The following is a 26,857-nucleotide window of genomic DNA, read 5'->3' as shown; positions in this document are numbered from 1 at the left end:
CGGCCTCCTCGCGCCTCACTGCGGGTTAATAACCAACCAGTTATAGAGAGATGAGGGTGACGGCGGCAGGGTGACAGCCCCGGCGTGCCGGCTGCGTGTGGAAGGGTCAGGTTATCAGCCAGTCTCTGCCACACTCAAATATATACATACATTGGGGGTGGGAGGTTATTTTTTATTGTTTGCCTCTATCTCCAGAGAACAAGGGCGGGAGGAGAGGCGCGCGCTCCAGGCGAGCGTCGCGGATCTGAACGGGTCGAAGGAGGCAAATTTGCGGGTGGGGGAGGGCGGGGGAGACCTTGATTTCCACCAATCCCCGGGCATTTGTCTGCGAAGTCCGGGGCGCAGCGGAAGGCTGCGGCGCGCCGCTGAATTAACTGATGAGAGCGAGTTCTTTTCTTCTTCGGGAGGGGTGGGGAGCGAGGGTCCTGGCGGGCAAGGCGGAGAAGCCCGGGGCAGGATAGCGGTCCCGGGCTGCCGTGGAAATTTCCAAGGACTTGGTGCGTCGCGGAGAGCGCGTCTGGGGGGTGCTTGGCGGTGCAGCAGCGCAGGAGGCGGGGAGAGGCGGCGAAGGGCGCAGGAGCATCTCTCAGAAGGGGACGCCGCGGACCAGTTGTCTGGGAGGGAGCCGAGCCTCTCCCCGGACCCGCGCCGAGGGCGACAGTGATGCTGCAGAACCGGCGGGAGCGACTCACCGCGGCCGCTCTCTGCGCTCTCGGAGACCCCAGCGCCCGCCTTCTGCAGGGGAAGAGACCATGACCAGAGCTCGTGACTTGCCCCCCGGCCACTTCCCCTAGAAAGAAACCCTTGAAAAAGTTGCATTTAAAAAAATCCTTGCGCTGACCTTTGGGGCCGTGGGGGCTGAAAAAACGTGCGTGCGAGTGCCAACAAGAAAACGAAAGGTGTGTGTGCATGGGGGGCCGGCGGTGGGGGGACCCTCCGCTGCCGCTTTGCCTGACGCTGTGCTGAGGCCGCCCCCCGGGACCCCGGGGCTGCGATGAGCCCCTGCAGACGGGCCCGGCGACACACGTCCAGAGGGGCCATGGCAGTACTAGCGTGGAAGTTCCCGCGGACCCGGCTACCGGTGGGAGCCAGTGCCCTTTGCGTCGTGGTCCTCTGTTGGCTCTACATCTTCCCGGTCTACCGGCTGCCCAACGAGAAGGAGATCGTACAAGGGGTGCTGCAACAGGGCACGGCGTGGAGAAGGAACCAGACGGCGGCGAGAGTCTTCAGGTACTCCTCCCCTCGCGGCTCCTCCCAGCTCGTGTCCTTTACTCCCCGTGCGCCGAGGACAGGGTCACTGGCTAGGACGGCCTTGCAGAGGCATCTCTTTCATCCAGTACTTCTTGTCCTACTCCCTTTCTTTGCCATTTCTAAACCTGAAGACTTTATCTGGGGTCCTTCCCCACCCCTTACACCAAGACATGTGCAGACACCTGCTTTGCCCACATAAAGCCTGTAAGCATTTCTTCCCCAGCCTAAGTTATAGTCAATGATTCGTCGGTAACTGGTGGGAAGGAGAATCCAGGCGAACTTTGTCCTTTGCACTTAATGAGAATTTATCTCTTGGGCTCTGCAGATGTTTGAAGCTATAGAGAACTAGAAGAAGGTAAGAGGCATCTTCCTGAGGTTAGGTGAGTGGTAGGTAACATAAATCACTAATGAGGGAGTGATGGGCAAATCTTGGGCAGGAAAAACATGGACACCTATCCAGGATCCTTCTGCTTTGTGCAGTGTGCCCATGACAAAACACAAAGCACTTACTGATCGCCTACTAAGAGCCGGGTACTGTGTGATTTTTATTGAAGACTCAACAACTTTTCCAGTAACAGATATTATTATTCCCACCTTACCAACCACAAACTGGGTCTTCAGAAGGAGGAGTTACTTCCCCGAGGTCATGACATGTCCCTTTGAAGTGTGGGAGCTGAAATTTTCATCACACAAAGCTCTACAGCTCCCAGCTTTTTTGGTGGGGGGGCTTAGACTGTAGAGGCCTTCTGGAGGATGGGAGATGGGCTTTAGGTAGATACTTGAAATCAGAAAACAAACAAAAAACTCAAGCCAGGTTGGAAATTAGAATGCTGGGGCTCAGAGGTTGTAATTTTCCTTCCTTTCTGTGAATTTCAGCTCAAGTGTCTAAAAATAAGTTCTTGGCAGCAGGGTTTGTGTAGTTAGATTGGGAGGGAAGGTAATTCTCCTTCCTCACTTCCCTGGGCATGTTGAGGGGGACACACAGGGGCCTCCACAAGGGCCAGATGCCCCTTTCCCCTTCAGGCCCTGGGGCCAAAGATGCTGCAGTTGGCTCTTCCTGAGATTGTAGTGGTCTAGGTGGGGAGTGCTTTCCTTTGCTCTGCCTAGGATCTTTGCAAGCAGTATAGATGGGCAGCTGAGAGCCAACTTAAACATTTTCACTACTGTTGGTTACAAATGTTCAGAAACATCGATGAATTACCAAAAACTTTTTAAACAGATGGTTTCCTTCTCCTCCATGGTCGGGCCTGCTCCTGGAAAGAAGGTCAAAGAGATAATAGCCAATTCTTTCAGGGGAAGGCAGATGAATTCTTTGAACTGGGAGGGAAGACTTTCCTTCTCTTTTTCTTTAGAATTCAGCTATCATTAAGTTAAAAATAACCCTACACCCCTTAAAAGTATGTAAGGGCTAATTTTCTCTCGCCTTCACAGTATTGATTGTTGGACTCAAAAGCACCCCAACGGCATAGCATCCAGCAATTCTTTTCTCTAAAGACAGAAAGCACTTTTATCCCAAGTAATATAAGGAAATGAGTTAAGAACTTCCCATTGATTTGCAGTGAAAGAGTCCATTTTTGGTATAGGAGGAAGAATAAGGAAGCTCTTTTAGAGCATAAATTTCTTTTGCAGGACATAATCAAGTGGAAAATGCTTCATATTCTGAGAAACACAAACTGATCATTTCTGAGACAACATTTGTCCCTTGCTGTCTGTAGCCTGGAGTAATCTTCAGTGTGGCTGTCATTTGGTCTAGTCTCTATGTGCAGAGAATTACTAATTAAAATCCACACAGTATAAAAAACTGCCTAAACACATATCCCTCAAAGTTAGTGTCTGTAAAAGTGTGTAAGATGCACCATTGCTTGTTGAAAAGAATTTGGGCTTTGGAGTAGAATTCTAGACTAGTAGAATTTCTAGGCTGTGTGTGCCGTGACTAGATAGATAAGGAACAGAGTATCTTTGGCAATCCACTCTATGTCTTTGAGTCTTAGTTTTCATATATTTTATTTAAATTCAATTAATTAACATATATTATTTGTTTCAGGGGTGCAGGTCTGTGCTTCATCAGTCTTATATAAGTCTTATATTACCCAGTCTTATAATACCCAGTGCTCATTACAACACATACCCTCCCCAGTGTCCATCACCCAGTTGTCCCATCCCTCCACCCTTTTCCCCTCCAGCAATACTCAGTTTGTTTCCTAAGATTAAGAGTCTCTTATGGTTTGTCTCCCTCTCTGTTTTGTCTTGTTTCATTTTTTCCTCTTTTCACAGGGATAATAACATTTACCTTGCAGGGTTGGTATAGGTTTAAATAAAAAAAATGATGCCAAGTGTTTGGCACATTTACCCAGTCAATGGTGTTATTATAATTGTCATGAATTATAATTTTCTGTATATGTTACAACTTAAATAAGGACTTCTGGCCAGCCCATAAGAATTTGGAACATTTTGCCTGCCAAATATGCAGAGAAACATTACAGGTCAATATACTACCCCCACCCCCCAGCTTCTTTACATTGAACCTAATAAATAGGGATGAGGAGTTTTATTTATTTTTATTTTTTTTTTTTTTAAGAGAGCGAGTTCTTTTTTTTTTTTTTAAGATTTTATTCATTTATTTGACAGAGACACAGCGAGAGAGGGAATACAAGCAGGGGGAGTGGGAGAGGGAGAAGCAGGCTTCCCGCTGAGTAGAGAGATGTGGGGCTCAATCCCAGGACCCTGGGATCATGACCCCAGCCGAAGGCAGATGCTCAACAACTGAGCCACCCAGGCGCCCCAGGGATGAGTTTTAAAAGATAAAAGTATCATGCTTTGTTAAGTCAAAAAAATTTTTGTATTCTGCATCTATAATAAAATCTGTTGTTTTAAATGTGGATTTTTAGTTTGTGGGTAATAGTGTATGTTTTTAAAATATTAGACAGGTCAGCCAGAGGCCTTTATTATGTTAAGAAGGCATAACTTTTGCAAACCGGTGGCTGTGTTTTCCAGTCTAAAATATCTTCTGCACAGGAGCGCCTGGGTGGCTCAGTTGTTAAGCGTCTGCCTTCGGCTCAGGTCATGATCCCAGGGTCCTGGGATCGAGCCCCGCATCGGGCTCCCCGCTCTGCGGGAAGCCTGCTTCTCCCTCTCCCACTCCCCCTGCTTGTGTTCCCTCTCTTGCTGTGTCTCTGTCAAATAAATAAATAAAATCTTTTAAAAAAATATATCTTCTGCACAAATAGAAATATATGTACACAAATATACAATATGCACTTATGTGTGGAGATAAATGCACATTCATAAACTATGGAGTGATGTCATGTATATGTGTAAATTTATACACATATTCATATATACACATATATATATAATTGCAATCAGTTAATTGACCAATATTTAATGAATGACTGTTATACACCAGATATGAGTTAGGCCCTGGGAGATAGCAGGGAACAGGATGGACAGATTGCTTTCTCTGAGACAACTTACCTCCTACTGGGGGGTGACTGACAAAAACAAATGAGTAAAGCAATAGGATGATTTAAAGTACCGTTAAATGCTATGAGGACGAAGGAAAGTGTTTTGTTATGTGTATAAGCATTAGAATTTCAGATTACATTTTGCCCTCTGTGCTTTCATTTACTTTTGTGATTTTCTTCTCTTGGGTCAGACCTTAAGTATGACTTCTCAGGGGGGAACCTTGACAAATCTCATAGGAGAAGGCAGCAAGAAAGTCACAGAGCTGCAAGAGTTTTGAACTAGAGAGGAGGTTTTCGTAACATCCACATGGCAACAGAAAGATAAGGAATCAATTGACCGTATCATAGAAATATTGGAGAGTTTCTGTGCAACTCTTGTTGCTTCTGAACGAGTAGTCAAGCAGTGTGGGGAAATGCTGAACCAAAGTGGCATTTGTCTCTTCCATCAGGGCCTCAGCCACTTCATTTGCTTCTCTGAAAGAAACTTCAGCTCACAATTTATGCTCAAGACTTTATCCCTGGTGTCAGACATAGTAATAATGACAACAGTAACAACAACAAAGCTGACAAATTATTAGGAGCTTATAATGTGCATGACACTATGCTAAGTGCTTTACATGTACTGTCTCATTTAATTCTCCTAACAACCTTGTATAAGTGGATACATTATCATCCACATTTGTAGAGAGGAACATGCCCAGGTCCCTGCCATCATGGGATTTGCTGTAATCCCAGGGATGGGCATATGTGTGTATAGTTAACTAACCAGCTGGACATAGGGCCATCAAAGAGAGGCAGCATAGCAGAGAGTAAAACTGATGGACTCGGGAGCTGTCAGAGCATGGTTGGAATCCCAGCTGTATCCCTTTCTGGTTGTATGATCATTGGTAAGTTCAACCCTCAGAGCTTCAGTCTGCCCATTTGTAAAATGGGGTGTGTAGTAATTTCTTACAAGTTCGCGGTGCAAGTTACATAGTGGCATATTGAAAGCACCTAGAACGATGCTTGCCATATACTTCTGTTCAATGCATGGTCGTTATAACAAGAGAAACATGAGCAAAGTGCTGGGGAAGTTCACAGAACATGGCTTTTAATTCTGCTGGAAGGAGGGAAATCAGACAGGAGGTGGTGTTTGCACTAATCCTTAAAGGATGGTAAAATTGGGTGGTAGTAAGAGGTGAGGGCAGAAGGATATTCTAGGCAGGGAGAACAGCAAAGGCCAAAGCAGGGAGATGTGGAAATTCTTGATGTGCTTCCCGTATGGAAAGGTATTAATTTTCCCACAGAGAATGTAGTAAGAAGGTAGACTGGGAGGTAGACGGAGGCCAGGTCACCATCTCTGAATGGGCTTGAGGTGCGGTTTGTGAAAAATGAACAAACATCAAGGAAGTATCCAAGGGCACGGGCTGTGTGTCAGCTGTCAGCAGAGTTGGCACCTCACCGTTACTGGTGGACTGGGGGATAGAGGATGACACACGCAAGTGCTCTGAAAATTCTGTATATTCACTGGGTGCTAGCCATTACTCTAAGCCACGATGTTCCTCCTTCCTTTCCCAAATTCTGAATGAAATACTACTCTAAGCATTTCTAGCTTTATGTGCCTTCGTTTCTGTCCATATTTTTGAATCTGTGGATCCCAGAAGCTTCAGATATTTGCACAGCTGCCCTGGTGGCCGCAGAAGGGCCCTGGGGGGAGGGGGAGGGGAGGGAGGCAGGTGCAGCACTCTGTGTATATGGGATGTAAGGCCTATGTTTGTTAAGGTGGAGATTTATGGAATTCACTTTAAAAGTAGTTTAGGAAAAAGAGAGTTTAATACATTTTGGTGCTTAAGAAAATAAGCTTCGATTATGTTGTGGATTTACAAATGTGAAAAAACTTCATTAGCAATAACCACAATAGCAAGAATAAATCATTAACACCAATTGGACACATAAAATATACCAGGCCTGATTCTCAGTGCCTCTTTTTCTTATCTTTTGTTCTCATAGCTACTTTACAAAGTAGATATTTGTATGTTCTTTGTTTTATGGATGAGGAAATGGAGATTCAGAGAGATCCATTAACGAAATGATGGTCACGTTTCCAACCCAGAGCTATTTGACTCTAACTAAGCCTTATGCTCGTTCCCTGATAATCTTAGATAAATGAGGCACTGCTGCCTCTATCCCTTAAGATCTGGCCATGAATCCTTCTCCAACGTCATCTTTCATCAGCATTCCTCTTTAGGTATAGTAGTAGTGGTGAGGGTTCTAGTTGCTGAAACAAGCCAGGCTGTGTTGGTTTTGCTTGTCATTCCCTCTGCCTGGAATGTCTTTCCTTCAAGGCCACAACTTCTTGCCCTTCACCTGGCCAATTCTTACTCATCTCTTGACGGTGCATTTACTGGTTAAGAGCAAAGGTCCCAAAGTTAGTTGTGCTAAAATTCTGATTCTTCCATTTGCTGTGTTCTTGAGCAAGTCAGCCTTCACTGTCCGTTTCCTCATCTGTAAATGTGGCTTTTTTTTTTTTAATGTGGCGTCTTGTAGGATTGTTCTGAGCATTAGAATAGATAATGTGTTGAAAAATGCTTCTGGCATATAATTAGTGCTTAATCCATGTTACCTCTCTTCAAGGTAGCCTCCCTTAACTCCTTTCTTCCTTCCCAGGCTGTGTTAGAAGCTTCTCCTCTCTCTTTTTTTTATTGCCTTGTGCATATTACTGCATTTCTGTAATTATCAAAAAACATTTACTACTCTGTGTCTACCACTATTACCATAGAAGACGCTAGAATTATAGCAGTTAACTTAAAATTTACTTTCTTGAAGTTTATGGGCTAATGAGGGGAGACATAATAAATAGATAAATATACAAATACAAATATCTGGTAGTGACAGGTGCATTTTTCATGGTGCTATATTAAAAGTATTAGTTTATTTGTCTGCCTTTTCTGCTGGCTCATTAATATTTGCATTCCCAGAGCTGAGTGCGATTACTGGCACAGTAATTTTTGTTGAGTTACTGTGTGAATGAACGTTTCAGCAAGGTGTGGGACCAGATAGCTAATCAGTCAGTCAACAAATACTTAATGAGGTCCAATATTCTGCTTGGCCATGTGGGCATCAAAGGAGGAAATGACATCCTCTCTATTTTGAAGGAGTTCTTACTCTAAAGCAGAGTTTTTCCTCTCAGCACTACTAACATTTTGGGCTGGAAAATTCTTTGTTGTGGATGGCTGTCTGTACATTGTAGAATATTTAGCAACATCCATGGCCTCTGTCTACTAAATGAAACAAATAGATATGTCTCCAGATTTAGCAAAATGTCTCCTGGGGGGCAAAATTGCCCCTCTTGGAGAATCACTGCTTTAGAGAAACAAAACCAACCCGATTGACAGGATTTTTTAAAATCCCAGAAAATATGCAATGGAGAGCTAAATCTGGAAACTACAAACCGTAAATGCTTTGACTACTGGAAGAGGAGTGGATGAATTATACTTTGGTAGATGGCCAGGTCTTGGTTAAAGAAAGGTAGCAAGAGGGGATGCATTTTGGGAAATTTACTTTAAGCAGCTATCTTTATTGAAAGCTTGTGTGAGAGTTGGCTAGGGTTCTCACCAGTGCACCACTTCGACCCTGGCAAAAGGAGCCAGGGGGGCCTCCCTCTGTTCCACCTTTGGTCTCAGCTCTTTGCAAAGGGACAAGGCATCACTGGGGCCTTTGTAGACCCTGGAATTCCCTGCCCAAATGACCCAGGCCCACTTCCACAGCCTGCCTGCTTGTGTGGGTAGTTTCCCCCCACCCCCCATCCTCAGGGTGGCTTCTCCCATTGCTGTGTGCACTTCTTGGCCAAGGGATGGCCAAGGAACAGCTCTTTGTGGGAGCCGGAGGCTGTGGAAAGAACTTGGATATGGGACTGGGGGTTCACATGGACACGTGGGGGTGCCCTCCCTGTGTCGCCCTGTTCCAGTATCAAACTTCCTGGAGTTTGAGAAGCCTAAATTTGAACTGGCATCCCAGTTTGTTATGCAGGTATATTTGTTCAGGGAAAGGGATAGGAGGTCGGAATATATTTTTTATCTGTTTGTTGATTTGATTGTAACTTTTAAATATTTAGATACATTTGTGCTTTTGTCCTCTGCCTTGCAAATTGAGGTTGTTTTTTGCAACTTGGATGTCTGTTAGTCTTCATTTTGGAGAGAAGAATATAAGGAGCTAGTTGGATCAATCGAATAATTTTATATATTAGTGTAGAGTATGGCCAGTTTGTCTGTTGACAAAGTTGTGTTAGGAAGCCAGAGCTGGTGAATTAAGAACATACAGAGTATAACCCATTGAATGAGAAGGTACAAGCCACTCATGTGGAGGTGGGATGGTGGTGGTGGTGGGGTGGGTGGGGGGAGCAGGTAGTCCCCTCAGCATCTGAGCTCCCGCTTTGGGGAAGGGAAACCCATATGGGGTCATTTTGATTGAGGATGCGGTTTTCAATAAACCCCCACAAAGGAAGTAGAGTCACAAGATTTATCAGATCCTAGAATTGAGGGGGTGCAATGAGCTGGAGGAACGGCAGCCTCTGGCCTAGGTCATAAATGAGCAGGAGATCCAGAGCAGGGTAGCAAGCACCTATTACTTTTAAGGTGGTTGGAGGAGAGGTCACTAACATTTCTCGGGCTTGACTGTAAGCGGTTATTTTAAAAGGTTCCCCGGGAAAAGTAAAGCAGGAACTTATGGCAGGAATCCTAAACTTAAGTTCTTATTTAAATGTCCAGACTGTGTGTGTGAGCAGGGTTATCACACTGTAAAATGTTTAGGTAGCAACTCAGAAAAACAAGTTTTTTTTTCTTAAAAGTTGTTTTTCTCATCACAGTTATAAATCATCTTGGAAGTGATGCTGACTATGTATAATTAATGCAATTTCTTTGAGGGAGTTGATAGATTTCTAGTAAAATATAGTACTTTTTAGCTTTTCATTCCACTTTGGATCTCTTGGGAGTTGTGTGACCTTGGGCAAGCTGCTTAGCCTCTCTGTTCCTCTGTTTTGTTATCCAAAAAATGGTATATATGCTAACCCACTTTATAGGCTTGTGATGATAATTGAAATAATTATTGTAGAATCCATAGCCATCCTCACCTAGCTGGTGAGATGACAGGATGCTTGTTCCCACCTAGAAAGAGTCTAGATTTTGGGGCCCCAGAGAATCAGGTTTTGATCCTGGTTCTGTCATTTATTAACTTTGTGACCTTGAAAAATTTTCCTGGCCTCTCTGAGCCTTAGCTGTGGGTGGCAGTACTTACCTTAAGAGGATTAGGTGTTGAATTATTGCTGATTATTAAGCCATAATGATGAGAAAAGCCGCTTCCTGGGACACATCTGATGCCTATTACTTGTACTTTCAGTAATGGAATATCTAATGAAATGTGACCTTATGACACACTCTCTTCTTCCATAGTGTTAGTACTAAGGATGCTGTAAAATGGCCAGTAGAATTTTAAGGAAGAGAACAGAGCCCAGTCATAAATCACCTATTCGTTCATCCGCATTTACTAAATGCCTGTTGTGCACCAGGTACGGGCTGGGATACAGCAGTGAAAGTTAAGACATGGTTCCTGATTTTATAAAATTTACAGTCTGGTCTAGTGTCATTAGTTAAGTTAGTAAGAAATTGAGTAATGTAGTGTTCCAAGGGCTACAGTTGGTCTGTTCCAGATAATTATGCGGAGTTTCAAAGTGATTGATTTTCTCCCTCTCTGTTGGACTGTCTTCTCGCTATGGCATTGCATGAGAGGGAAGCAGCCAAGACCAGAGGAGCTGTGTCACTCTTTTAATTAGGTGCCAGGAGGAAGCTGAAGTGAATTCAGAGTTACACATTCTCTACTATTCAGGGCTTAAGTAACAGAGTACACTACCAGAGATTTCCAAGTGAGTATAATGAGAACGGGCTTTTGGGGAACAAATTGCTTGTTTCAGTTATTGATACAACAAATATATGCATGATTTTATGTCCCCTGTACTTATTTAAAAAAATCTATAGTGTTCATTATTTGTCTGATTTTGGAAGTAATAGACACTGTAGGAAAAATTTAAATGTAGTAAAAAGGAGAAAAAAACCACTCATAATTCCGTCCCTCAGAAGTACTTCATTGTGAACACTGTTTCTTTTGTGCGTATTTGTTTGCATATGTGTATTACTAAATTGTATATTTGTATATTTAGTTTTATATTCTTTTATCCACTCAGTGTTATAGCTTTAACATTTTCTCATATAATTAAATAATTTTTAACTGCCAAGCTTGTGATAAAATAGCTTTATGATTTTCATTTTGGAAAAATGTTATTTACTGTAAATTTTTTAAATGTTACCAATTTGGAACAAATTACTTTCTTCCAAAGGATCCTTATAAAGGATATCATATTTGCATGTTAGATTTTTTTTTTAAATATTTCTTCATATATTTGGTAAATACTGAGCACGGGAAATCAAAAGCCTCTTTAAAGAGTTCTGCTTTCTCAAAGTTGGCTTTTAAGTGATAAGAGCAGCACTTTGTGAAAGTAATTGACATTTAATCACCTAGAGACAAACATTGCTAATATTTTGGTATATGGTTTTCCAGAACATTTAGTGCTTCCTCTGTGTGTGTTTATAAAACAAAAATATAATGAATTTGACAGTATATTGTAAAATTTTTAATAACAATATATGTAGATCTACATCATCCCTTTTTATTTTTTTTAATTATTTAAATTCAATGTAGTTAACATATACTGTGTTATTAGTTTCAGGGGTAGAAGTTTAGTAATTCATCAGTTGCATATAACACCCAGTGCTCATTACATCAAGTGCCCTCCTTAATGCCCATCACCCAGTTACCCCTTCCCCCCATCCATCTCCCCTCCAGCAACCCTCAGTTTGTTTCCTAGAGTTAAGTGTCTCTTATGGTTTGCCTCTGTCTCTATTTTCATCTTATTTTATTTTTTCCTTCCCTTCCCCTATGTTCATCTGTTTTGTTTCTTAAATTCCATATATGAGTGAAATCATATAGTATGTGTCTTTCTCTGACTTATTTCACTTAGAATAATCCCTTCCACTGCCATCCATGTCGATGCAAATGGTGGGTATTCATCCTTTCTGATGGCTGAGTAATATTCCATTGTATATATGGACCACATCTTCTTTATCCATTGAAGGGCATCTTGGCTCCTTACACAGTTTGGCTATTGTGGACATTGCTTCTATAAACATTGGGGTGCAGGTGCCCCTTCTTTTTACTGCACTGTATCTTTGGGTTAAATACCTAGTAGTGCAATCGCTGGGTCATAGGATAGCTCTATTTTTAACGTCTTGAGGAACCTTCACACTGTTTTCCAAAGTGGCTATACCAACTCGCATTCCCACTAACAGTGTAAGAGGGTTCCCCTTTCTCCACATCCTCACCAACATTTATTGTTTCTTGAGTTGTTAATTTTAGGCATTCTGACTGGTGTGAGGTGGTATCTCATTGTGGTTTTGATTTGTATTTCCCTGATGCTGAGTGATGTTGAGCAATTTTTCATGTGTCTTTTGGCCATTTGTATACCTCAGCCCTTTTTAATGGCTGTAAGATTTTCCTTTGTTAGAATAGTTAATGATTTATTTAACTAATCCACTATTATTAGATATTCATGTTGTGGCAGTTTCTCACCTTTGTAAATAATGCTGTGATTAACATCTTTGTGTATACATCTTAAACATTTCATCTGTTTATTTTCTTAGCATAAATTTCTAAAAGTAGTTTCTTGGCAGTTTTTTTCCCCCCTACCATCAATTCTTATAACTGGCTTCTTTGCTTGTTCATAGAATATCTTCAGCTTTGGCTAAGGGCAGATTTGAGTTTTCCTCCATTTCAGTGTGGAAAGTGATTGCGTAAATAGAAAACATATAATGATTGTTAACATTAAATGATGAAATTCTCCTTCGGGAATTTTCAAGAGGTGGAAGCATCTAGGAAAAATTCCCATACAACGGGATGTGTACAGTAGCAGTCCCCTCACTGAGCACTGTGGCGACCTCTCTATGAGGAATTTATTTAGTGCCCTGGAAGATGTGCCTTTGTCTGTCATGATTATTCTCTTCATTACAGAACAGATGATAACTAGCTCAGTGTTTCATTCTTGTTTAAAAAGAAATGCCTTTACAGGACCATTTGTACTATTTTCTAGGATTGAAGCAATTAAAAACTGTAATTTAAAAAGAAAGTTTACTTTCTCCTCATGACAAGGTAGAGATTTCAAGGAAAATGATTAATGTCTTAAATAAAAAAAATAAAACAATTGTATGTTATGACTTATTTTAAGAGTCACTTTCCTATATACTAAAATTGGAAGTCTTGGGGGGGGATGCTTGGGTGGCTCAGTCAGTTGAGCATCTGCCTTCAGCTCAGGTCAAGGTCTCAGGGTTCTGGGTTTAAGCCCCGTGTTGGCTCTGGGCTCAGCGGGGAGTCTGCTTCTCCCTCTGCCCCACCCCGCTGCTTGTGCGCTCTCTCTCTCTCAAATGGATGAATAAAATCTTTGAAAAAAAAGTAAAATTGGAAATCTTGGGCTTGAAACTAGAACAGATCATATCCACCTGTGCAGAGGGTGAGCGAACAGTAGAAAGGCACAAAAATCCCATGATGATATTTTGTTAGGTTGGTTTTTTGGAAGTTGAGTGTTGGTGATTGGTTGTGTTGATACTGGACTAAATCATCTCTATCCTGTGTTATTCTCCTCCTTTGCACCTGTTTGAAGCAGCTATACGTACTGTTGCTTTGGTGCTTTAGGGTCAGACGTTGAGTCTTGTTTATATTTGTCTGCCTCTGATCCTCCCTCATAGTCTTACTGACCGTCTAACAAGTACTTGTTTTATGAATGAAAACATTACATTTTCTGCAAGGCCTGTACATAGCTGTCTGAATACCTTTCAGGGGTAGTTTCATTTATTACCTAATATTGAGACTCCGTGCTATTAATATTCACTACCAATTCATTTGTTCACTCCTTCACTCGTTCCTTTTTTCAACAAATAACTATTCAGAGCCTTCTGTGTGCCAGGTACTCCTATTAGGTGCTGAGAATCAAGTAGCTAGCCAAGAAGACATGGGCCTTCCCCTCGTAGAACGGATAAGCACACAGCATACATTGTAAGAAGAGCGATATTCTCCAAAATAATCTCTCAACTCCTTTTTATGGAGGAAAAACAAGCCCAAGTTTAACTTCACTTTCAGAATTTAGCTGTGTCTGTGTTTGGGCCAAAATCCTTCCTCTGGTCCACTCTGTTTCTGGCCTGCGTAGTGATTGTGAGGCCAGAGGGCTTTGTATAGTTTAGTGGTATGACATCTTTTGATTCTGGTTAACCTATGCAACATGTGAAATACTAAGAGAGGAAAAAGCCCTTTAAAACATTGCTAAAAGATACGAGTCCATGGGGGAAAGCAAAGCCCAATTACTGGTAGAATGAAAGAGAGCTAGAAGCAGGCTGGCTTGGATGGGGATTGTTTACTTTGTTTGCAACTGATCCTTTTTAAAGATTTTTTTTTTTTTTTTTACAGATTTTATTTATCTATTTGAGAGAGAGAGCACGAGAGGAGGTAGGGTCAGAGGGAGAAGCAGACGCCTTGCTGAGCAGGGAGCCTGATTCGGGACTCGATCCCACGACTCCAGGGTCATGACCTGAGCCGAAGACAGTCGCTTAACCGACTGAGCCATCTGGGTGCCCCTGTATGCAACTGATCTTGACTTAACCTAGCCACCCTGCCATAATAAAGGAGAGGGAGTTTGACAGAAGGGGGAGGGGCTGGAAATAGAATGCTGTGGTTTAAGGAGTCTCAATTTGGGGTAAAAACACAGTCATTTTATTTTTTCCTAATCATTGCTCCAATACCATGCCATGGTAGCCCTAACTCCTGACTCCCACTCCCCGCCCCACTTAGCTGGCTCTAATGGGTCTTTGGGCCAATGTGGTCAAATTTTATCAATTTTTATCCATCTTGATTATTGGGACAGTCTATTCTGGTGCTTAGCTCAGTTTTGTTTATTTTAATTAATTCTTTAAAGGTTTATTTATTTTAGAGAGTGAGAGAGAGAACATGAGCAGGAGGGGCAGAGGGAGAGGGAGAGAAAATCTCAGACTCAACGTTGAGTACAGAGCCCCATGTGGAGCTTAATGTCATGACCCTGAGATCACAACCTGAGCTGAAACCCAGAGTTGGGGGTTCAACCAACTGTGCCACCAGGAGGCCCTCAGTTTTAGTTTATTTTAAAGCACAATGAAAACTCCTGTGGCTACCCTTCCTGCCTGCTTTGGCTCTACCTGAACCTCCAGGAGCATGTAGTGGAAGTGTGAAGGGCCTTTTCTGAGGTAGAGCCCTACTCCACCCCCCTCTGGGAGCTACCTCTTCCCCATTGGGTAGGGAGGACATTCACAGTCCTTTTTCTCTGTTAATGATTGTGGCTTCTCAGGTGAATCCTAACAGGCTGCCCACCTCTTCTAAGGCAAACTGGTCTGGTTCCTTCACGTGGTGGGCAGCCTTCATAGGTGGAATACCAGTAAGTGCTCCATCCACAGACAGCTCCCCATTCTTGCCACCCTGAAGGGATTTTTTACAGCCCACCGCCTCCCCGTCTCTTTCCATTTCTGTTTCTTCTTTCCAGCATTGCCCTTAAAAATAAAAGTTATTTTACTAGCAAAAATGGGTTTATTTGGGGATAGTGGAAAATTGCAATTTGGAAAAAGCAACGGTTGGCTAAAACCATAGGCTAGGCCAACAAAGGAGAGGAACGTTATTTTATGAAGAAGGAGGAAGTTGAGAAGGGTTGTTCTAAAGGAAAGTCCATTGAAGGAAGGCAAAAGTTCAGGGTGATGATGGTTTCCCATTGGCTGAGTTGCAGGGGTAGTTGATTTCTTGTAAGAGATGCAATGTACATCTTTTCTTGTTGGGAACTGTAATTGATGATTCTTCCTTGTTGGTTCTTCTGGGCGGGGGGGTGTATATAATTGATAATTCTTGAGGTAGAGTGGTACGGTGTGAGGGCTCCCCCTTCTGGCCTCCTGACTCCCATCGTAGTGAGGTTTTCCTTGGTTAATTTTCACAGGAGATAGCGCAGAGCCAGCGCAGGGCCAGTGCCGCAAACAGCCCAAGCATAACATGCCTGTTTCTCTTTATTGAAGACCCTCATTGTCTTTACAAGTGATTCTATTTGAACATCCCCCACCCTTCTTCTTCCTTTGTTGGCAGGGAGAGAAGGCACTTGCTCTACATGAGGCAATAGCCTCATGAAAAAACATGGCACTCCCAAGTCTGTGCCTTTCCCCTGGTCCTACTCCATGTGAATCAGCTGTGTGGCGAGAGGACTGCTTCACAGTCTAGTACTACTTAGAGGACCTGTGGGGAGGCGGTTGGCTCCAACTTCTGGCCGCTTTCTGAACCTAAAAAATAGGGTAATTAGCACATGTTGGTCTTAATTCTGGCTTCTGACCATAACTCCCAGATAAGAGAGAAAAACCTCATATTTTGTTACATTTATTTCCTGGGTACGTTTTTGTACTGTCACAAAATTCAGTCATACTGTTTCTTAAACGATCCCTGTGGGCCCCAGAAATCGGGAAATGCTCAGTGGGTCAGTTCACTTTCATACTGAACAGGTGATCAAGGTTTCTTATCACAAACAAAACATTCAGTGGGGCACCTGGGTGGCTCAGTTGGGTAAGCGTCTGCCTTCAGCTCAGTTCATGATATCAGGGTCCTGGGATCAAGCCCCACATTGGGCTCCCTGCTCGGTGGGGAGTCTGCTTCTCCCTTTCCCTCTGCCTCTCTCCCCTGCTTGTGCTCTCTCTCAAATAAATAAATAAAATCTTAAAACAAAAAAACAAACAAGGCGTTGAAGAACCCCCAGCCCCCTGTTTTGGGGGCTTACCACAAATGTCTCCAATTGTCACCATGCCATTTAGAGTCACTCTTCTGCTGCCAGTTCTTCCTCATTTCCTTTTCTTTCTGCTCAGGAAGCTTGGGGGCAGACTGCCAAGTATGCTGGCTAAGCAGACTCCAGCTGGGGAATGTTATCCCTTTGGGCAGGCACTCCCAGTCTTGATTTTCTTGAGTGCTCCCTCCTCTTCAGGAAAGGGAAGCAGGGCCACTCCTGAACAGGTTCCTCTCACTCCTAATTTCCCTTTATGTTGACCAGGGTTGGGGGGTGGTTGTGTGGTGGGGCTGGATCCAGATCACCCCCCCAAACTCTGCTAGGGGTCTGGCCATATATCCAGTAGCCCTCTCAAGTCAGTGAAGGGTACTTAGCAGCAGTGTCTCCAGATTTGGATGTAAACCATGATTCCAGCATAAAATCCCACTGAACATCCTGTTACAAGAGGAAAGAACCAATAAAGAAACTGGAAGATTGCTCCTAAAGTATCAAATTTCAGGATTTATAACTTTTAAGCAGTCTAAAAAAATTCCCTTTGGGCTTTTAGAGTAGAGATAATCTATGGAAACTTAAGTTCATGTTTAATGAACATTTATTGAGCACCAATTATGTGCAAGTACTATGCTAGATGCTTTCATGTGCAAAATAGCAGTCCATCTTGGTTTTAAAAACTCTTGGTTTTAAAATCAGCTCCATTTCTGGGGCGCCTGGGTGGCTCAGTCGTTAAGCGTCTGCCTTCAGCTCAGGTCATGGTCCCAGGGTCCTGGGATCAAGCCCCACATCAGGCTCCCTGCTTGGCAGGAAGCCTGCTTCTCCCTCTCCCACTCCCCCTGCTTGTCTTCCTTCTCTCACTGTGTCTCTCTGTCAAATAAATAAATAAAATCTTCGTAAAAAAATAAAATCAGCTCGATTTTTTAAGCAATAATGATATTTTTAGTAGCATAGTTGTTATTTATTTTTTATCTGCCATATGCTAGGCACTATTTTAAGGACTTTACACAGTGTTATCATTTGGCATTCACAAATACTCTGTGAGGGAGGTATTATTATCCTTATTTTACAAAGAATCAGGCTGTGAGTAATTATTTCTTTAAGGCCATTTAGATTGTAGGTGGTGCTGACAGCTAGCATTTAAAGAGTGCTTACTATGTGTCAGACCCTCTTTTAAATACTTCATGTATGTTAACGTCATGATAACAGCCCTATAAGATAATCTGCCCCCCCCAATCACACAAATTTACTATTTTATCCTTTTGTAGGATAGAAGTTTAACATGAGTCCCAGTGGGTTAAAATCAAAGTATCAACAAGCTGCAGTCCTTTCTGGAGGCTCTAGAAGAGGATCCATTTCCTTCCTCATCTGGGTTGTTGGCAGAATTCACTTCCTTGTGGTTGTATGGTGGAGGTGGCCATTTCCTGGCTGGCTGCTAATTGAAGGCTGGCCTCAGCTTCTAGAGGCTACCCTCATTTCTTGGCTCATGAATCCTTTCCTTCTTAAAAGCCCCCAGGAGCAAGTTGGGTCTTCTTTTTTTTTTAGACCTAATTTTTCTAGAGCAGTTTTAGGTTCACAGCAAAATTATGAGGAAAGTTCAGGGATTTCCCGTATACCCCCAGCTGCATATTTACATAGCCACCCCAATTATCAACACCTTCCCCAGAATGCTGCCTCAATTGATGAACCTACATTGACACATTATAATCACCCAAAGTCTATAGTTCATCTTTTCAGCCTTGGCGTTGTTCATTCTAAGCGTTTGGACAAATGTGTAATGACACGTATCTATCATTATAGTAACATACAAAGTGGTTGCATTGCCCTGAGAATCCACTGTGATCCACCTATTCATCCCTCCTTTCTCCCTCAATGCTGGGCTGATTTTTTAGTGTTTCCATAGTTTTGCCTTTTCCAGAATGCCATATAGTTGGAATCATATAGTATGTAGCCTTTTCAAATTGGCTTTTTTTCTCTTAGAAATAAGCATTTATGTTTCCTCTATGTCTTCATGGCTTGATAACTCACTTCTTTTTGACGCTGAATAATATTCCATTGTATGTACCACAGTTTTTTTTATCCATTCACCTACTGAAGGATGTCTTGGTTGCTTCCAAAGTTTGGCAGTTATGAGTTATAAAAAACCACAAACAGTTTGGCCTCACAGATTTAAGGCATTAGCATACCGACTCAATAAATGTTAAAGAGGTGGATGCCTAGCTAAGTGAATATATAGCTGAATAAACTCCTTCAGGTAAATACCAAGGAGTATGATTGTGGATTGTATGATAACAGTATGTTTAATTTTGTAAGCAACTGCCAAACTGTCTTCCAAAGTGGCTATACCATTTTGCATTCCCACCAGCAATGAATGAGAGTTCCTGTTGCTCCACATCTTAGCGAGCATTTGGTGTTGTCATTGTTCTTGATTCTGGCCACTCTAATGGGTATGTAGTGGTATCTTATTGTTGTTTTAATTTGCATTTCCCTGATGACAAATGATGTGGAGCATCTTTCACATGTTTATTTGCCATCTGGTGAGGTGTCTTAAGGTCTTCAGACCATTAAAAAAAAATCAAGATGTAATTAGCATATAATGTTATATAATTTTCAGATGTACAACATAATGATTTAATATTTGTGTATATTGCAAAGTGATCACTATAGTAAGTCCACTTAACATCTGTCACCACATAATCACAATTCTTTTTTTACTTGTGATAAAAACCTTTAAGATTTACTCTTTTAGCAACTTTAAATATACAATGCAGTATTATGAACTACAGTCACATTACATCCCGAGCACTTACTTATTTTATGATTGGAATTCTGTACCTTTTGATCATTTCCATCCATTTTGCGTACCCCTTACTTCTGGCAACCACCAGTCTGTTCTCTGTATGTATGAGTTTGGTATTTTGTTTTTTTGTCGTTGTTGTTGTTTGGTGGGGGGCCCATTTTTAAATTGGATTGTTTGTTTTCTTATTATTGAATTTTTTTTTTTTTTAAAGATTTTATTTATTTATTTGACAGAGAGAGAGACAGTGAGAGCAGGAACACAAGCAGGGGGAGTGGGAGAGGGAGAAGCAGGCTTCCCGCGGAGCAGGGAGCCTGATGTGGGGCTTGATCCCAGGACCCTGGGATCATGACCTGAGCCGAAGGCAGACGCTTAACGACTGAGCCACCCAGGTGCCCTCTTATTATTGAATTTTAAGTGTTTCTTGTGTATTTTGAAAAATAATTCTTTATCAGCTGTGTCTTTGCAGATATTTTCTCCCAGTCTGTGGCTTGTCTTCTTGTTCTCTTGACATTGTCTTTCACAGAGCGAAAGTTTTAAATCTTAATGGAGTCCAATTTAGCAATTATTTCTTTCTTAGATTGTGCCTTTGGTGTTGTATCTCAAATATTGCCATACCCAAGGTCATTTAGGTTTTCTCCTATGTTATCATTTAGGAGTTTCATAGTTCTGCATTTTACATTTAGCTCTGTGATCCATTTTGAGTTAATTTTGTGAAGGTATAAGGTCTGTGTCTAGATTAATAATTTTTTTTTTTTTTTTTGCATGGGGATGTCCAGTTGTTTTAACACTATTTGTTGAAAAGACTAAGACAGTCCTATTTTATTGATGGAGAAACTGAAGCAAAAGGAGCTTTAGGATCTCACTCAAAATTATGCAGTTAGGAAATGGTCTTTCTGGCTCTAGGGCTCATGGGCGTTAGGGTTCTAGGGCCCCTTATTGTGCCAGACTGTTCCTTTGCAGTAAGATCAACATTGACATTCAGGGCTTCAAGTTAAATCCTGATGCCTCCTTATACTGTAGTGTCTTATTACAAAGGAAAGAATCTCAAATGGAAAAATTTCAGTCTATGAAAGTGAATTAATTCTTGTTGTATTTGACTATTGTTAATATCCAAGACCACTTTTACTATTTACTCCTCAATGATCCTGCAAATAAAGCAGTGTGCTCAAGCCTTGGGCAAGCTGTCTCTTTCCTTCTTTCTGCCTGGCATCTCTGATTCATCCCAGTGGCTTAATTTTAGAGGTTTTTTGGGCTCTCCTATCTTGCTGTCATAGCCCACTTGGTTATTTCCATTTATATCTGTGAGGTGGATGCCAAGAAATCATACAAACTATGCCATGGTCAGGGAGACTAAAACCTATACAACTGTGAGAAACAGGAGTGGAACAGCCACTGTTTGGAGACTTTTTCTGTGTTACCTAAAAAAGGAAGTTATTCTTTGTCTTCTCTCCATTGTGGAAATCCCCAGAAACTTCTTTCGAACTCAGTCACTGTCTCTGAAATTGAATCTGTGTGACAATATTTTGAGTTATTCTGAAGGATTATCTAGACGTCTAATTTCTTTTTTTTTTTTTAAGATTTTATTTATTTTTTGACAGAGAGAGAGACAGCGAGAGAGGCAACACAAGCAGGGGGAGTGTGAGAGGGAGAAGCAGGCTTCCCGCTGAGCAGGGAGCCCGATGGGATCATGACCTGAGCCAAAGGCAGACGCTTAACGACTGAGCCACCCAGGCGCCCCAGAGGTCTAATTTCTGTTAGAAGTGCAATTTCTGTCTTTTGAAAATTATTTATAAGGTAATGCATTTTTATTGTAAACATTAAAACTTTATACAGGTGTATATTAAGCAAGCATAAAAGTCTTCTCAGTCTCTTTCCCTAGAGGTAAACAGTGTTAATGTTTTGATACTATCATTATTCCAGGATAGTAGGTGTAAACTAGGACTATTTCAGACTAACCAGGATATATAATTCCCCTACTGTATATGAGTTTTTAAAAATTTAAATCTATAGAAACATCTAACTACACTCCATATACATATATTACACATAGTGATAGCTTCTAATATGGCTCCTAATGATCCCCACCTCCTGGTATTCATGTGTCATCCCCTCCTTTTGAGTGTGGGCTAGATTTAGTGACTTACTTCTAGAATTGAATGGAATACTGCAGAACTGATGGTATGGCAGTTCTGAGATTAGATTTATAAAGACGGTGGCTTCCGTTTTGCGTGCTCTCTTTCTCTATTGGGTCGCTTGTTCTGGGAGAAGCCAGCTCCCATGTTGTGAGGACACTCAGGCAATTTGGAGCTGTGGTAAGGCACTGGTGAGGAACATGTGGTAAGAAACTGAGGTGTTTGGTCAACAGCCAGCAAGGAACCAAGGCCACCAAGAGCCACATGAATGAACTGAGAAGTAGACCCTCCAGCTTTAGTTGACTGCAGCTCCCAGCCGATAGCCTGACTGCAAGTTCACGAGAGACCCTGAGCTCATCTAGCTAAGACACTCCTGACCCTCAGAAACTGTGTTAGAAAATAAATCTTTATTGTTTGAAGCTGCTGAATTTTGGAGTAATTTGTTATATAGTAATGGATAACTGATGTATTTATTAAGTAATAATCAAATCATATAAAAATCATTTTTGACAGCATCTTCTTTTTGCTACCCACAACATATGGGTTAGTGGATACCTCATTTAGTATGTGTGGCACAAAGCAACATTATCTTATTTTTTAAAAAAGATGGAGAGAATATGAAATTGCATTTTAGGGTTGACCATAGTATCTTTCTTTTCTTTATTTTTTAAAATGAGAAATGGCTTAACAAACATCCTGGAATACATTTTTCTGCTTCTGTAATTATCTCTACAGGATAGCTTCTTAAAGGGAAAATTTCAGGGTCATGAAATAAGACATTGAATTTTAAAATTGATATTTATGAATTGTCTTCCAATTGAAGTCATCTTTTTTGTGACCAAGAGCCTGTTGGCTGTTCCAATACGGAATATAATTAACCTTAAAATGTTTTGCTAGGGCGCCTGGGTGGCTCAGTCCGTTAAGCATCTGCCTTTGGCTCAGGTTGTGATCCCAGGGTCCTGGGATCGAGCCCTGGGTTGGGTCTGGCTCCTTGCTCAACGGGGAGTCTACTTCTCTCTGTGCCCCCACCCTGCTCTCATGCTGTCTCTCACTCTCTCAAATAAATAAATAAAATCTTAAAAAAATGTTTTGCTGGAGTGCCTGGGTGGCTCAGTCGTTAAGCGTCTGCCTTCAGCTCAGGTCATGATCCCAGGGTGCTGGGATCGAGCCCCGCATAGGGCTCCCTGCTAGGCAGGAAGCCTGCTTCTCCTTCTCCCACTCCCCCTGCTTGTGTTCCTGCTCTCGCTATCTGTCTCTGTCAAATAAATAAAATAAAATAAATCTTTTGCTAATATATAGGTGAAAAATTGTAATCTTAATTAATGAGACTGAGCTTCATTTTACATTTTTTTATTACTATTATTCCTGAAGATTTCCTCTCCTATGAAGGGCACTTCTAGGTCTTTTGCCTATTTTCTTCTTGAGTTGTTCATCTCTTCCTTTTTGATACCCAAAGTGTCCTTTGTTAAAGGACTGTGGCTCTTTGCCGTATCTGTGGCACATACTTTTCCCAGTTTGTCTTTTGTCTTATGTTTATGTTTATAATTTTTTTTTGTGAAGACTTTAAAAATAATTAACAATCAACTTCATCAGTTTTTTCTTTTATGGCTTTTGAACCTTTGTGTCATGATTCCTGCAGCCCAAGATATTTTCATCTAGTATATTTATGATTTAATATTTTTACATTAAAATTTCTGACCTATCTATGATTTATTTTAGTATAATGAGGGAGAGATATCCAGTATTTTCCCTGTATCTTCTAGCATAATTACCCAACAGCAAAAACAAAAATCTTACCTCCTTCCACTCATTTGACATACCAAGTTTACCCATGCTAGATAATCCTATCTGTGTGGGTCTATTTTGGAAGTCCCACTTTTCTTCCATAGCTTTATCTGATTAATTCTATTCTACAGCCATACTGTATCAATTACTGTAGCTTTACAGTATATTTTAATATCTCATAAGGCCAGTTATTGTTTTTTTTGCCAGAATTTTCTTTGTCATTCTTTCATATTTTTCTCCTAGGTACAATTGAGATTGCTTTTCAAGTTCAGATGATTTCTGTTGATATTTTTATTTGAATTTCATTCATTGATACATTATTTTAAAATTGAAACTTTCTATCCAAGAGTAATATATGTTTACTTGTATATTTAATCCTTGTTTTATTTCCCTAAGCAGAGTATATAGTTTTTTTCTTTTAGATTTTGCTCAGTTCTTATTGAGATTACTCCTAGATATTTTGTTTTTGATGCTATTTTTTTTTTTTACCAAGAAGTATCTTGTTTTCATAATTATTTCTGTGATTATTGTTTATATATAGGAAAGTTATTATTTATTTATGGGAAGCCACCTTATTTAAGTTTCTTAGTGTAGTTTTTTTTTGTTTTGCTTTGTTTTTTAGTTTATCCTCTTGGGTTTTCCAGATATGCACTTCTATATTTATGTATCTTATACATAATGGTAATCTGTTCTCTTTCCTAATATTTACTTCTTGTGTCTTATGTTCTTTAATGGGCATGCTTTCAGCATTTCTTCAATGAATTCAATGCTGGATTTCTTTTGTCTTCCTATTCTCTGTCTGTCTTCTGTTGAATCTTAACTTCTCATCAGTTTTTAGCTCTGTGATTTGGGCAAGTTACTGACATGAAGAAAAGTGGAGCTTAGAGAATTAGGGAGTGGCTGAGCCAGAATGCAAACTCAGGAGTTTCTGGCTTCAGGGCTCACACTCATCTATTTTCTCTGTTTATTCTTCTTTTCCTCCCCTCCTCTCCCCTCCCTTTCCTTCCCTTCCCTTTCCTCTTCCACCCCCCTTCCTTCTCTGTCTCTTTCTCTCTCCCTTCCTTCCCCTGCTTATTGTTTATGGATCCTCTAAATCTAGTCACCAAATTTCATCCCAAAATGTATCCTGTCTTAGTAGCTTCGGTGGAAATCTGCGGTTGATATAATAAGCATCTAGATATACCATTATGGTGATTGGAAGCAAGGTATGATTGGATGTCTGACTTTAAGAACAGTAGATTTCATCATTGCCTTTCTATGAGAGGGTTTATTTTTTGGAGGCAAGGGGCTTCCTGAATTGGTTTATTTGTTTGCCCTAACCACTTTCATCTTTTCCAAATTATTGAAACTTCATAATTTCTTCACTACTTCAAGACCTCTTGCTGCATATTCTCTTGTCCTTCACTACCATAAGGTCCTCAGTTTGACAGGAAACACAGATCACTGAGAGAGGCTTAAATCAGATGACTCTGGTTTCTGGAAATGTCATTACTTTAGAAAGGAGCACAGGAGGGAGGGAAAGAAAATAGTTCAGATTTTTGTGGAAAAAAGGAAAGCAAAAGGCAAACAGAAGTTCTCTTCAGAAGAGAGGAAAGAGTGATAGGTTTAAAAAGTTGATATGTGTTAAATTTGCTATATTTTCTCTGCATGAATCTTATTTCAGAGGAAGATTCGTTGCTCTAAACTAAGTCTTTTGTTAGTAAGGCGCAGGTCTATCTTGGGTGGTTGTGATAGGGATGGATAAGGAGTAGGAGAAATGTCAAAAATAGGAACCTCTTACTTGCAAGTGGTAGTATTTGCAACTCTACTTAGCACATCTTTTTTTATTCAACAGATCATTGTTGAATTCCTACTATGATGATAGCTTTGATGGGGGGAGACAAAGAAAGGGTAAGGCATTGTCCCTGATATCCAGGTGCTTTTAGCTAGTGGGTCAGACAACTAAGTAGTGGTGCTTAGGAGTAGAGAAGAGTGCTGAACTTACTCCTGAAGGATGAATGGTATTTGAATCAGCAGGGAAATGTAATGGCACATTGTGAGCCTGGGAAAGACAGCATGAGAAATGGTTTTGTTTGTAAGTTAGTGCTGAATGGCTGGCTTCAGCAGAATTATGTGGGTATGAAAATGAAAGAAAATCTTGAGCAGTTAGGACGAGGTTCAATAAAAGTTTGTGAGCTACTGGAAGTTCTTTGGTGTGGAAGTAACTTGATAACTGTGATTAGGAGTACAGATCTGGTATGGCATGGGGCAGATTGGCAGAGGCAGGGACAGGAGCTCAGAGGCAGTCATGCCAAGAGCCCCATGGAGAGTGCAGACAATGGGATTAGCATAGAATGGGCAGATCTAGGAGACTCAGCAGAAAACCCTCTAGATTAAAAATGATTTAGTAGAGTTAATGGCAAAGAAGGAAGATATACAATAAATATGGTTTGAGCCTCAAGTGCTACTATTCAAAACTAGACCGACAGGCAAATTTGACATTATCTATGTACTCTCATCCTGAATACATCCATCAGTCATGGAATCTGGGCTGAAATGGCATTTTTTTTTTCCTGCCAGTTGAGCTAGTTACCATTTTACTTTTTTATCCTTAAAGTTTTTTTCAGTTGTTAGATGGGATTCTTGATGTGTTCCCGTAATGCTTTTATCCATTATATGTTGAATTATCTTCAAACGATCCTCCAGTAGATGCTCCAGTGAGTGAAAAGCCAAGGCTATCACCATGATGGCATAAATAGAGGAAGAGGTTAAAAGCCTGTTAGAAAACATACTGGCTGGCTTCCTTCTCTTCTTGATAACAGGAGATAACTATATTTGAGCTTTTTTTGATGACTAAAGATCTATAATGAATGCTGGTACTAATGAGCATGGAGGAGGGAAAGGGAGGGTGTAAGGCTGGGCTACTTTGTCGGTTCCTCTGTTTTAGCCCATTTTGCAGTGGATGTTTGTGCACCTGGTAGGATTGAGCTAGTAGGGGTCTGGATGGCTGGGAGAGGCATACTCCCTGACATACATATTCTCTTCCTTTATTCTTCTCAGATAAACCAACTCAGTGCTTTAAGGACCACAGAGTGCTTATTCTAGGTGTCCCCCTTGCCCTGCAACACACCAAAACATAGACACATACACACACGGAGCAAATACAACCAAGTACTTTTTCAATAGACAAACTTTTAAAAAATAAAAATCTCTAAATTTGCATTATGAGCAACTACCAAGGTATAAACAGAGCATATCTACTTGTGCCAGGTATCTGACCACCAACTGATCAGCCCATATGGCCTAAGATACCTTCCCACTGGCACCACATGCCTTTGGCTCCATGGACATCCCAGCATATTCCAGATATAAAAGCACCTGTTGAGAAGTTTAAAGTGTACTTACCATAAAAATTGTCAAATTGAGCTTATGCATAAATTAATCAATTCTGGTACAATTTGTGTATATTCCAATGATTCTGTTTTGTTGTTGAACATCAAGGGTATTTGGCTTAGTTGTCTAGGTTCACTGAAATAGGGTGACTTTT

The 26,857-nt window shown here is 41.2% G+C and overlaps 1 protein-coding gene across 1 annotated transcript in view; it reads left to right on the top strand.

Moving 5' to 3' along the window:
• The first annotated feature begins 366 nt into the window (after positions 1 to 366).
• Positions 367 to 26,857, top strand: part of ST8SIA1 (ST8 alpha-N-acetyl-neuraminide alpha-2,8-sialyltransferase 1) — a 145,066-nt gene continuing 118,575 nt past the window's right edge. The window contains exon 1 of the mRNA XM_032432651.1: positions 367 to 1,230. Within this exon, the coding sequence (XP_032288542.1) occupies positions 995 to 1,230 (236 nt within the window). The 5' untranslated portion in view covers positions 367 to 994. The remainder of the gene's footprint in view (positions 1,231 to 26,857) is intronic.

The sequence above is a fragment of the Phoca vitulina genome, unplaced genomic scaffold (assembly GCF_004348235.1).
Source record: "Phoca vitulina isolate PV1807 unplaced genomic scaffold, GSC_HSeal_1.0 scaffold49, whole genome shotgun sequence".
Lineage (NCBI taxonomy): Eukaryota > Metazoa > Chordata > Mammalia > Carnivora > Phocidae > Phoca > Phoca vitulina.
Note: the sequence above shows the minus strand (reverse complement) of the source record. Positions and strands in the feature narration are given on the sequence as shown.